At 43.2% G+C, this 12,912-nt stretch overlaps 2 protein-coding genes across 22 annotated transcripts in view; one reads left to right on the top strand and one right to left on the bottom strand.

Annotated features, from left to right (window-relative positions):
• The first annotated feature begins 2,638 nt into the window (after positions 1 to 2,638).
• Positions 2,639 to 12,912, top strand: part of LOC101138952 (zinc finger protein 350) — a 22,373-nt gene continuing 12,099 nt past the window's right edge. For 4 of the 19 annotated variants that reach the window (XM_055370337.2, XM_055370320.2, XM_055370331.2 and 1 more), the window contains exons 1-3: positions 2,651 to 2,736; positions 5,325 to 5,719; positions 7,472 to 7,552. The gene's annotated coding sequence lies outside the window, so the exon portion shown is untranslated. Of the gene's footprint in view, positions 2,737 to 4,754; positions 4,798 to 5,324; positions 5,720 to 7,471; positions 7,553 to 12,912 lie in introns of all 19 variants that reach the window. The other 15 variants (XM_019016435.3, XM_019016432.3, XM_055370329.1 and 12 more) reach the window with 9 other exon arrangements.
• Positions 8,136 to 12,912, bottom strand: part of LOC115931547 (endogenous retrovirus group K member 25 Env polyprotein-like) — a 24,834-nt gene continuing 20,057 nt past the window's right edge. For 2 of the 3 annotated variants that reach the window (XR_008673941.2, XR_010132151.1), the window contains exon 3: positions 8,136 to 8,576. Coding sequence is in view for 1 of the 3 variants with exons in the window: in XM_055370345.1 (XP_055226320.1) it covers positions 9,132 to 10,160 (1,029 nt within the window). In the remaining 2 variants the exon portion in view is untranslated. Of the gene's footprint in view, positions 8,577 to 8,922; positions 12,911 to 12,912 lie in introns of those variants that run through there. The other variant, XM_055370345.1, reaches the window with a different exon arrangement.

Here is a 12,912-nt window from a genome sequence, read left to right as displayed (position 1 = left end):
AATAATCTACGGTCACTCCCATCAGAAATGACATAATATGCTCTATGAGGTAAAACAGCTATGTTACCTCATATAAAATGTTCAAAGCCAGAACTTGGACTTTGGGAAATGTCCCATATCCCTCTCCGGAAGCCCGCCTCCCAGTCTCTCGGTGTTCTTAGAGATGGCGAAGGATGGGTTGCAGCACCAGAATTCCAGAATCGGAAGTAGGTTCTGATACGTGTTCAGCCTTTGGCAGCTGCTACTGTAGCCTTGAAAGCCTGATGTTGCGTGTGAATCCGGATGGGGAGCTTGTGGGGACCATGAAGTGGAAATGCATGTGAATGTCCGTGTTCAGGGGTTTTATTTCAGTTTAGTCACCGAGGAATATGGGTGTGAGAAAGGGACCCTTGGGATGTCAAAGGTTACGGCTTAGTTTTAAGAGTTTAATGACTGAGGGTCCCACGGACAGAGCTTGAGGTCTGTATGTTCACTTTTCATGAGTCTCAGTAATAGAAAACTGGGGAAAGTGTGTCTCAGTGAATGCTGTTTTTTGCTCAGATTTGCAATTTAATACGGGGCTCAGATACAGAGAAGCCCGAGCTAGGAAGAGGAGTGGCGTGAACGAAAGGTCTAGGAGGAGGAGTGTCAAAGGAGTGCCTCTGTGGTGAGTTTTAAATTGAATTTGAAGGCAATTTTATTTAGGGGAAGACGGGGCTTGTCTGTGTTTGAGAATGTAATGAGGCTGGAGGCTTTGAGGTGTGCAGTTGAAGGTTAGTGGTTGCTTTGAGACTAACTGGATGCTGGAAACACTTCCTGTCAGTCTTTCAAGTCCACATCTGTCCTGAAGGTTTCTATTTAAAAACTTTGTCTTCGTACGTCCACTATTCTCATTGTACCCATAAAAATCAGAGTAATTCAGGGTGATGAAGTGGTGTCTTTACCGAGGAGTCTTGCTCTGTCGCCCAGGCTGGGGTGCAGTGGCGCGATCTCGGCGTACTGCAACCTCCGCCTCCCGGATTCAAGCGATTCTCCTGTCTCAGGCTCCCGAGTAGCTGGGATCACAGGCGCGCGCCACCGCGTCCGGGTAATTTTTGTATTTTTAGTAGAGACTGGTTTCGCTTTGTTGGCCAGACTGGTCTGGAACTCCTGACCTCAGATGATCCGCCTGCCTCGGCCTCCCAAAGTGCTGGGATTACAGGTGTGAGCCACCGTGCCCCACTTCACTTTCTTAAATGTTGTGTTTAGAAGCACAAACTTAAAAAAAAATCAAGTCCACTTTATTCATTTTATTTCGTTTTATGGGTCATCCTTTACTCACCTCTCAGAATTAACTCACGTCCATGAAGATTATCTCCCTTTTCCTTCTCTAAGTTTTATACTTTCTCTTAAACTTAGATCTATGATCTATTTTGAGTTAACTTTTGTGTGTGGTTTGAGGGTCTTAACTCATTTTTCTGGATGTGGATATCCAATTATCCCAGTGCCGCTTGTTGAAAAGACTATCCTTATTGAATTGTCTTGGCACTTTTGTCAAAAACTCTTAACAATATTTTTATACTCTCAATTCTGGTTCTGCTCTTCCCATTGGCACCTTTACTAAAAGTGGCCTTTCTAGGAGGCCCAATTCCTTTAGTCTGTCGTGGCCAGGCTCACATCGTAATTTATTCTCAAAATCTGTTTTCTCTCCTCTCCTCTCCTCTTTTCTCTTCTTTTCTCCTCTTTTCTCTTCTTTTCTCCTCTTTTCTCTTTTCCTTCTCCTCCTCCTCTTCCTCCTCCTCCTTCTTCTTTTTTGTAAATAATAATCATTTTTTCGAGGCCAGGCGTGGTGGCTCACACCTGTAATCCCAGCACTTTGGGAGGCCGAGACAGGCAGATCACGAGGTCAGGAGGTCGAGACCATCTTGGCCAACATGGTGAAACCCAGTCTCTACTAAAAATACAAAAATTAGCTGGGCGTGGTGGCGCGTGCCTGTAGTCCCAGCTACTTGGGAAGCTAAGGCAGGAGAATCGCTTGAACCAGGGAGGCAGAGGTTGCAGTGAGCCCAGATCTCGCCACTGCACTCCAGCCTGGCGACAGAGCAAGACTCCGTCTCAAAAAAAATTATAATTTTTTTCTTTCTTCACCACCCGCCCCCCCGAATACCTGCTATTTTTCTGTTCTTAAAAACCGCTTCCTGCAAGCTATTTTTCGCCAGACCCTTTCCCGTGGGTGTCTGCCTACCTGATGTGTTGCCTTTTCCCTGTCTACCTGATCTGTTACCTTTTCCATTTCCAATTCATTCTCTGGGATACCTACACCTGGCTGCACTGTTACTTGTCTTTTTCAAAACCTTTTTTTTTTTAATTTAACAAAGTGGATGGAAAAGCGCTAAAGGCAATTTAGCTTGCCCCATATTTGCCTGATAAAGCCTGAGTCTCTGAAAATCTGCCCCCTTTCGCAAGACTTTAAGTGCCAGGAAACGAGGCGATTTCAGTGACTTCTCTTCTTCCCTGGCTGCTGGCTCAAAAACCTGCCACTGCCTTCTGTGCGTCCAATTTTCAAACATGGCTGCCGTCAGGAGCCACGGCTATGGGCGCGGCCATTTTACAGAGTAGGAAATGCCGTAAATGCGGTTGTCCTTGCTCTTTTAAACATTTTAGGTTCTCCTCGGCCGCCGTAGGTGGACCATAAACCCGTGCGAGGATTCCAGAAGTAGGAGCAGTTTACGGAAGTGTAACGTTGAGGCCCTTCTTGTGTATCTGGAGAAAATAGAGGTCAGTGTGTGGTTTTGTCCCTGAAAGTTTTTTGTCCTAGTTCAGGTTTTGTCTCAGTGGAAGGTTTGGGAGATCTGAGGACGTGGTGTACCCTGGACCACGTAGTTTTTGGCAGGAAGACTGGGGAGCGCCGGGGTATAGGCATTTGGGAGGTACCTGGTGGGAGTCTGTGATCCCCCTGTCTGTGGTCCGCGTGCCTTTGGTGTGAGTACAATGACTAAGGGTCTGTAGTGATCAACGACCGTGTCCTAACTGTCAAGGTATGGATCACTCTGCTTGTAAAGGATGGAGGTGGCTATTAGGATCGATGCGGCGTCTGCTTCGGGTTCAGGATTTAATTTGGAACTCAGTGATGTTGGAGTCTGGGAGGATGTCCATCGCTGTAGTGTCTGGTCCGTGGTTCGGATGAGTAAGAGGCATGGGGCCAGTGTCTGTGATACAAAGGCTTGTGAGGGCTGAAGCTTTCGAGACTTTGGAGCCCTGGGTCCTGGGTTGAGGTTCGAGGCTTGGTTACTGGGGCGAAAGGCGACACAGCCCCCAGCATTAGTTCGAAACCATATATCTACTCTTCTGATCCTTAGGGTGGCTATTTACAGATCGGGGGGTCAAGTTCAGTCATACCCTCCGATTATATATTGTCTATGGCTGCAAAGGCAGCGGTTGAGTTGTTGTGACAGAGACTTCGTGGCCGGCAAAATCGAAAATGTTGCCAACCTCTGCATTCACTTCTTTTATTTTTTATTTATTTTTTTATTTTTTGAGACGGAGTTTCACTTTTGTCTCCCAGGCTGGAGTGCAATGGCGCGATCTCGGCTCACTGCAGTCTCCACCTCCCGGGTTCAAGCGATTCCCCTGCCTCAGCCTCCTGAGTAGCTGGGATTACAGGCGCACGCCACCACGCCCGGCTAGTTTTTGTATTTTTAGTAGAGACAGGGTTTTACCACGTTGGGCAGGTTGGTCTCGAACTCCTGACCTCAGGTGATCCGCCCACCTTGGCCTTCCAAAGTGCTGGGATTACAGGCGTGAGCCACCGCGCCCGGCCTTCACTTCTTAATATATAGTGAGTGTTGCTTGCCCGCCTTATATTCACACTTTCTTAACAGAATCTCCATTTCGTGAAGTATTCATCCCTGTGGCAAGGCGACCCAAATCCCAGTTTCTTAGTAAGGCCTGGTTGGTCTTAGCCAATCTTGCTGGTTCCAATTGCCATTGCTAGTGATAGGTTTGACATGGAAATGAGCTTAGGCGTATGGTGCAATTCTAGCCAACTATGTATGCGAAAATCTGCCTGGGAGTTTTTGAGGGAGCATTTTCTTTTATAAATATGTAATTTCTTGAATCTCTTTTTCCATGTTCGTGATGATATCGCCTGAAAATAACCTTAATTTTCTGTCTTACTTTGTAATGCTTATAATTCATTCTTATCTTAATGCATTGGCTCAACTTTCCAGTACAAAGTAGGAAAATAGGGTGTTAGTGGACGTTCTTGTTTTGTTACCCACCTGTAAAATTCACCCGTTGTGTTGTCTGGAGTTAACACCTTTCCTGGAGGTAAATTGTTTGGTATGGTTGATCTCTTCCTTTACTTTGTTAATTTTTCTAGATTTATATATTTTAAATGTACAATTTAATTATCATGGAGGCAATATATGTATAAGCAGTCATTGCCCAGGTCAGGAAATAGAATATGGTCAGCACACCAGTGGTGTTCTGTGAGCCTTTTTCCATCCTCACACCGAAAAGTATTTTAGGCTTTTCTTTATATAATTAATCATTATTTATCATTGTAGTTAATACAGTTTTGCCTATTTTAAACTCTGTATATCAGTGGAATTGTACATCACTCTTTTTTTGTGTCAGCCTTCTTTTGCTCATTATTGGTGAGGGTCTTTCCTGTTGCATCTGAGTATATTTTCTTTGCTCAATGACAAGGATCAGGCAAATTTACAGTAAATATTTTAGGGCTTGCAGGCTACATATGGTCTCTTGCATATGCTAATTTGCTTTTTGTTTTACAGTCTTTCAAAAATGTAAAAAGCATTCTTGCAGGCTGGACCAAAGGTATAATAGGTTTTCTATCACATTCCATTATGTAAAATACAGCAGTTTTTTCTATTAATTACATTTGTATTACCTAAAGCTTGTATTATTAAGAATAATGCACCTGTGAAAATTTGTGTAAATGTCTTTTGGTTCATATGTGCTCTCATATGGGGGAGGCAGAAATGTATATCTAGATGTGCACCTCGGAGGAAAATTGCTGCTTCATAGGGTGTGTATAACCTCCGTCTAAATAGATGTCAAACTGTTTTCTAAAGTGGTTGTACCACTTACAGTTCCCCTAGCAGGATATAGTTTGCTTTATAGGGTGCTTTATGTGGCCTCTTTAAAATATCTGGCCATACCCTAATAACATTGAGAGATTCTCCTATATTAATGTTCTTTAAAGCTTTACTGATATGTTTCTACCATTGAAATTGACAGTTGATTCTAAAATGGTTTTTGTGTATGTTGTGAGGGGGGTTTTAACTTTCTGTCCCCATCCCCAGTACCATTTATTGATTTTTTTTTTTTTTTTTTTTTTTTAGATACAGTCTTGCTCTCGTCGCCCAGGCTGGAGTGTAGTGGCGTGCTTGGCTCAACTGCAACCTCTGCCTTCTGGGCTCAAGTGATTCTTGTGCCACGGCCTCCCGAGTAGCTGGAATTACCAGCAGGTGCCACCTTGCCTGGCTAATTTTTGTATTTTTAGTAGAGATGGGGTTTCACCATGATGGCCAGGCTGGTCTCCAACTCTGGCTCAAGTGGTCCACCTGCCTGAAGGGGGCCTGCCCCTCCACACCTGTGGGTATTTTTTGCAAGGCGGAAATGAGAGACTGAGAAAAGAAATAAGACACAGAGAGAAAGTATAGAGGAAGAAAAGTGGGCCCAGGGGACTGGTGTTCAGTATATGGAGGACCCACACTGGCACTGGTCTCTGAGTTTTGTTAGTATTTATTGATTACTATTTTTACCATCTTGGTGAGGGGGGTGTGGCAGCACTATAGGGTAATGGTGGGGAGAGGGTCAGTAGGAAAACATGTGAGTAAAGGACTCTGTGTTATAAATAAGTTTAAGGAAAGGTGCTGTGCCTTGTTGTGTACATAGGCCAGATTTATGTTTGACTTTACACAAACATCTTAGTGTAGTAAAGAGTAGTATTGCCGCCGGTATGTCTCACCTTTAGTTATAAGGTGGTTTTCTCCTATCTTAGTAAATAGCATGTATGATTGGGTTTTATACCGGGACATTCCATTCCCAGGGAGGAGCAGGAGACAGATGGCTTTCTCTTATTTTAACTGTAAAGAGGCCTTCCTCTTTCACTAATCCTCCTCAGCACAGACCCTTTACGGGTGTTGGGCTGGGAGATGGTCAGGTCTTTCCCTTCCCACGAGGCCATATCTCAGGCTGTCTCAGTGGGAGGAAACCTTGGACAATACCCAGGCTTTCTTGGGCAGAGGTCCCTGCGGCCTTCCGCAGTGCATTGTGTCCCTGGGTACTTGAGACTGGAGAATGGCGATGACTTCTACCAAGCATACTGCCTGCAAACACATTTTAACAAAGCACATCCTGCACAGCCCTAAATCCATTAAACCTTGAGCCAACACAGCACATGTTTCTGAGCACAGGGATGGGGCTAGGGTTACAGATTAACAGTATCTCAAGACAGAGGAATTTTTCTTCGTACAGATTAAAATGGAGTTTCTTATGTCTTCCTCTTTCTATATAGACACAGTAACAGTCTGATCTCTCTTTCTTTCCCCCACACCTTCCTCAGCCTCCCAAAGTGCTAGGATTACCGGCGTGAGCCACGGCGCCCTTAGTTCCATTTATTGAAAAGACAGCTTTTATCTACTTCCCTGTAGTGCTATCATTGTCATTGAGTCTCTATATGTGCTTAATTTTGCTTATAAGGATTTTATTCTGTTCCTTTGTCCAATTTGCCTGTTATTGTACTAATATTGTGCTGTCCTAATTAAAGTAGCTTTATAAGTCCTCATAACTGATATGGCAAGTCTTCTAACTTTTTTTTCAAACTTTAAAAAAAAGTTTATAGCTATTTAAACTTTTCATTATCAGTTTGGGATTGTGACTGTGATTTCATTGAATCTGTAGATTCGGGAGACTTGACATTTTTAAAATGCTTTGTTTTCCAACCCATCTTTATAGTACATCTTTGCATTTATTTAAAACTGTTAAAATTTATCTCAGTAAATCTGATTTTAAACATATATTCGAGTTCTTCTAAATGATATCGTTTATGTCAGCCTAAAAGAGGAAACTGCACAAAATACAATTTTAAAGAGTTTACTTGAGCCAAAATGAGGACAGCTGCCTGGGAAAATACTTTCAGGTTGCCTTGGTTAAGTGCTCTGTTAGGATTTTGTTAGAAACAGGTTTTAAAGTCAAAAGGGAACAAACCGTGAGCTGACATAAAGTTGTTTGGCAAGAATTCTCATTGGTTTACAGAAATAATATCAATTAACAATTGGCTATACATTGTTAACTATGGGGTTTTATGAGTTACGATGTCCAGTGAATGGCATTTTATGGCTACTCGGTGTGAGTTAGTCTAGAGCCTACATAGCAAGTGGCTTTAAGAGATAATTATTTAGCTCGAGGGGGAAATGAGATGTGACTATTGTCACATTAAATTTTTTTTTAGTTTTTAAAATTTTTTCTTTTTTCTTTTTTTCAGGGGAACCCCTATCAGAAAGACTGCTGTCACATTTTAATGCCTCTCTAGACCTGATAATTTAAAGGGAGTCACATTCCTCAGGTAAAAGATGCATTTCTTTCTCATTTATACATTTTATTTTGTTTGTTGATGGTCTGTTCTGTCAGTTACTAGGAAAGGTCTGTTAAAGTCTTTAGTCTGAATTCTCTATTTCTTGTTTTTGGTTCTATTTTTTGCTGTATACATTTCAAGACTGTTGTTAGGGGTATACATATGGTGTATTTCTATGAATGAAGAGCCAAATTTCACCTCTTTTCAGTGAGCATTGTTTCTCTTTCTCTCTGTTAATTCTTTAGGATTTCTGGTCAGTTTTGTCTGAGATATAGTTATAACAGATTATCTTTGGTTACTCTCTCTGTGGCATATTGTCTCCAACCTTTTATTCTCAAACTTCCCATATCATTTTGGTTCAGACATATCAACTATAATAACCGCATGTGGGGAGGTTGAGGCGGGTGTGTGATGAGATCAGGAGTTCAAGGCCAGCCTGACCAAGATGGTGAAATCCGATCTCTACTAAAAATACAAAAATTAGCCAGGCGTGGTGGCGGGCTATAACCCACATGGACCTATGGGACTGAACAAATGGGGGTGAACGTGGGAATAAAGACAAGAGACAAAAGAGTATATTTGGGAGAAGGGGTCAGGGAGCACCTTGCCTCTAGTGGACAAGGGCCCTGGGCTTTACACAGCCCTCCGTATTTATTAGGCAAAAGAGATAGGAGGGTGGGGGGATGGAAGAACGGGTCGGCTGCTCAGTTCAGAGTAGGCTTGCAAGACTGCATTCTCTAGATGTCGCAGTAGATAACCTCGGTGCCAGGGAGTGATTGCCTCCAGCAAACCTTATGTTGGCAGGAGCAGTCCTGAGTTTGCTCACATCCTGTATTCATGATAAACAGTTTGCTGTTTGATCATATAGCCTCCAGTGGAATGCTGAGTTGGTCAGGTCCCACATGCCTTCGGCTCCCTGCATATCCCCCTTTCTGTTTATGTATTAATTGAAAGAATGTAAGGCTGGGCTGGGAAGCTCTCATTCTCCAATTGGCGGTCCATCCGATTTTACAGACTATAAACAGAAGACAGAGACAAAACAACATTATTCCAAGAACTACATATAAGATGTTAATGTGGTGCCTTAGATAGGTCCAAGGGTTGAGGCTCTCCAGGCCTTCCTGGAATTCGGTCCAGTCTTCTAAAGAAGGCTGAAATTCTTGAGTTTGCCTATTTAAATCAATAATTTTGTTTTGTAATGCACCAATATCAAAGGTGATGTTGGATGTGAAAGCTCCTTGCAAATGGGCTTTCACAAGGTCCCACGGATACTCACTTTCGTTATATTCTGAGTTAGTTACGCAAATATGAATGTGATTAAAATGATGACGCAATTGCTGCTGCAACTGCAAGCTTTGTACCTGTTCTAACCACAGAACCGTGGATTTCAACATTGCCACTTCAGTTTGTAACTCAGTGTTAATTTTATTCTGAAGTAGCCTCGCTTGGTCAGCTGTGCATGTCCAGTTCTCCACCTACTGAGATGTTTGAATAGAATTATGCAGAGTTACAGAAGATACCACAACAGAAGTTATTAGTTTGACCAAGGAAACAATAGCAAAAATTATGCCTAAGGCTCTACGGAGTAAGCTGAGTTAGAAGAAGTGTTACAAAAATGCAAAGCAGGTGTGGCAGCCCAAGGCTCAGACAGATTAACAGGAATCCATAGCCCAGGGATGCAATCCAACATTATCAAAGTAGAGATATTATGTGTTTGTAATGTGCTATGATTAATGCAGTGATATAACTGGCAAGATTTACAGGTCAATTGGGTATTGCTTACCTGAAGCTGGTCCTTCTTAGCTGCCAAAAAGGCATAAGGATTAAAAACACAAACTGTAAACTGAGTGGTGATATTCTTTACAAATGCAACGTTAAGACTGTGTTGCTTACTATTGCTATTATTAGACAGTGTTCCAATCCAGATGTTGCCATTCATAAATGGGAGTGCTGCCTTCCATATAGTTTCTTGAATTGGTCCTTTCCTCCCCAGATAATGCAACTGAGGAAGAGGTGGGCTAACGCCTGCTCCATGCCAAGCAATCTGAGCAGCAGACTGGGATTGGATTCTGGTGTTGTGTAAAGAAGAAGCATTAAAAGCTTGCCGCCAATGCCAGTGAAGTTTGTGCCATGATTTCTGACTTTCACCTTTTCCATCTAATTGACCTTTAGGTTCCCAATCCACAGTGTCTTCAGTTGACATATACTGTTTACTAGCCAGTGGATCAAGACACTGGGTCCACGGAGTGGGGTAGGAACTATTGAATGGAATCCATTCTGTATAATCAGCACAATTAGGGTGACTGGACTGGGAATGATTGGTTAGCACACCAGTTACATTAATAGAACCAAGACCTAATAAGTACATAATTTTTCCATAGTGACTCAACCATGTTTGAGCTTGAATTGCAAGACAGCTATGGCTGAGCGACGTCTTTGTGGTGATAAACAAAGGGAGTCCTTCCAGTGGAGTGGTATAATTAATGACATTGTTCTGAGAGTCTAACTGTTCTATGTCACGGGGAGTTAGGGGTCCTGGAGCCCACTCTCCCTGATCGTGATAAATCTCAGGAGGAGTGAGCTCCAAAGTATAGGCCATACTGCTGGGGGATTGGGAACATATGCCCAATATGTTTTTGCCTGTGCACAGGGAAAACGTAGCACACAGGACATTATGGCTAACATGGCCAAGAGCATGGAATCAGGGGTTTTTGCCTGTCCCTGACACTCCAGTAGTTTCTCAGCTTCCTGCGTGGTTTTCTTGAGTTGTCCCCAGGTTATGGGGGTTGATGTCATCATGACTCTGGTTGGCCTTCTCTCCATCTTTGCACTCAGGCTCAGCTGACTCATAGCTCGTACAGGAGGGACCAGGCCCATGGTTGGCCACCCTGGGTTCCTCCAGTCTCCCATTCCATGGTTGCATGCACCTTGAGGGCACCCACATGGCTTGTCCATCTCCTGTAAACACACAAGCATACCCTCTTCCCCAGGTCAGTAAATCTACCGGGCCTTTCCATTGTCGTCCTTCTGGGGATTTCCATAACACTTTCAGATAAACTTTGCTTTTTTCCTCTAACACTTGCCAGTGTCTTTCTGCTGGAGTCTTACCATCCGTACCAGGAGTCAGAAAATTTAAAGTAAATAAGGCTAAATGTAGTTTTGATTGAGGTGGTAGTTGGCCTCCTATACCCCCTTTTTGTCTTTTCAACATGCGTTGTAATGTTTGATGTGCCCATCCTATAGATATGACTGACACATCAGCTCCCATGTCCATAAGCCCATAAAATTTCTTTCCTTTAATGTGTACTACACAGGTAGGTCTATTAGAGGCTATGGGTTGGGAAAGATAGATTTCCCGTGTAGTTGTGCTCCCAAACCCTTTATTTCCTCGTTTCTCTTTTCATGGGGAAGGGTGTAATTCACAGGGAATAAGCAATAATTGAGCAACATATTCTCCCAGTTCAAAAACCCAAAGATCTTGTGACATTAAAACTACTTGAATTTCTCCTTCATAATCGGAGTCAGTCACTCCTGGGACTACAGTGATGCCTTGCAAGTTAAGGCAGCTTTTACCTAAAATTAGTCCTGTGTATCCTGTCGGTAAAGGTCCCCAAATACCCAAATAGGTTTGTCTCCCCTAACTAATGTGATTCTTTCTCTGGTGGGTAGCTCTAATCCTGTACTTCCTGGTGTTCCTGGGTTGAGGGAATCAATGTGCCTCCAGGAACCCAACCCTGAAGTGGGGTTGTGGTCTGCATTGGGAATGCCCTCATTGTTTGAGGGGCCCGGGTGCAGGCCCCCATCTCGTTTACCGACGGGGTACCATTCTGATGAAATTCTGAGCAGCACTGGGTAGCCCAGTGATTTCCTTTGTTATGGCGAATACAGAGTCCTGGTGTTTTTTCTGCTAGGGAGTGAACTGCATTGTAATATCCTTTCTGTCCTGAGATCTGGCGGCATTCCTTTTTTAGATGTCCAGTTTTTCCACAGTTACAACATTTTCCCATTTTAGGGTTTGACCCTTGGCTCCTTTTAGATTTGTCAACTGCTAAATTAGCCATTGCTTATGCTAACTTTGCAGATCGATGAAGCTCAGTTCCTACATCCTGACAAGCTCTGAGAAAATTTCCCAAGTTTTTTGTACACCTCACTGGTGCCAGTGCACGTTTACAGTACATGTTTGCATTCTCAAAAGCTATAGTTAAGGTTAGCATTTCTGCAGCCACAGTATGAGGAATCTGACGCCTCACCGCCTTATGTAATCTTGCAAGAAATTGTGCATAGGGTTCCTGCAACCCCTGCATGACATGTAAAAAGGATTGTACTGGGACTCCCTCTTCAGGATTGTGGCCCAGGCGCATTTAGCGGCCTGTGTACACTGCTGATAAGCAGCGTCTGGGAGTGCCATTTGACGTTCTACATCTGAATAAGGGCCATGACCTAACAGCATATCCTCTGTAATGTCTCCGTGTCCAGCAACATGGTTCTGTTTAGCCTGGTCTGCACACATTTCTTGCCAATTTAAATTCCATGTCAGATATGCACTAGTGGACAAGCAAGTGCGCATCAAGTGTCTCACATCAAAGGGTAAAAAACGCATAGCACCAAACACAGATTCTAGCAATCCTAAGGTAAATGGGCTCTGTATGCCGTTATTTACCACTCTCACTTTTAATTCCTTCAACAACTTAAACTCTAGTGGGGTGTGTTCATGAATAACCTGCTGTGGATTGTTTGGATCAGGCCTTATGGAAATAGGAAAAGCACAATGTCCTAAGGGCTCTCCAGCTATGGCAGCAGAGCATTAAATTCTTTGTATTAGGGTTTCTATTTCTGCCACCGAAGGAGGCAGTACAGATGTTTCTGCAACTGAAGGAGGCGGTATAGGCCAATTTTTTTCCTCCCTCTCCTGTTTTTTATTTTTAATTGGAGCTGTGGGTGGGTCAACAGATTCTTTCAGATTTTTTGATTCAGCTTGCTGTCCTGCAGAATAATAATGAGATAATGGCAGAAGTACAGTACAAAGTAAACTCCAAGTGGAGAAAACAGAAGAATCAACTTTAAGACCTTTTTGATGAGCCTGTTTTAATCCTTCTCCTGCTGTATCCCAATTTTCCACATCAAGAGTGCCTGCCTGTGGAAACCATGGGTTATGTGTAATAACCTTTTGTGGCTTCTGCAGGAGGTTAGTGTCTGCGAATTAACCTGAGCTGCAGACTGTCTCAACAGAACTTTAAGCAACTGCACATAATGTTTTTCTTCAATAGACAAATTCTTTCCCTTGTTACCCTGAGTCAGAAAACTTCCCAGTACTTCTTTAAAGCACTGCTCCCAGTACCTCTTTAGGGCAC

This window comes from Gorilla gorilla, chromosome 20, assembly GCF_029281585.2.
Source record: "Gorilla gorilla gorilla isolate KB3781 chromosome 20, NHGRI_mGorGor1-v2.1_pri, whole genome shotgun sequence".
In the NCBI taxonomy this organism is placed as follows: Eukaryota; Metazoa; Chordata; class Mammalia; order Primates; family Hominidae; genus Gorilla; species Gorilla gorilla.
The sequence above is the reverse complement of the archived record's forward strand: the minus strand, read 5'-3'. Positions and strand labels throughout refer to the sequence as shown.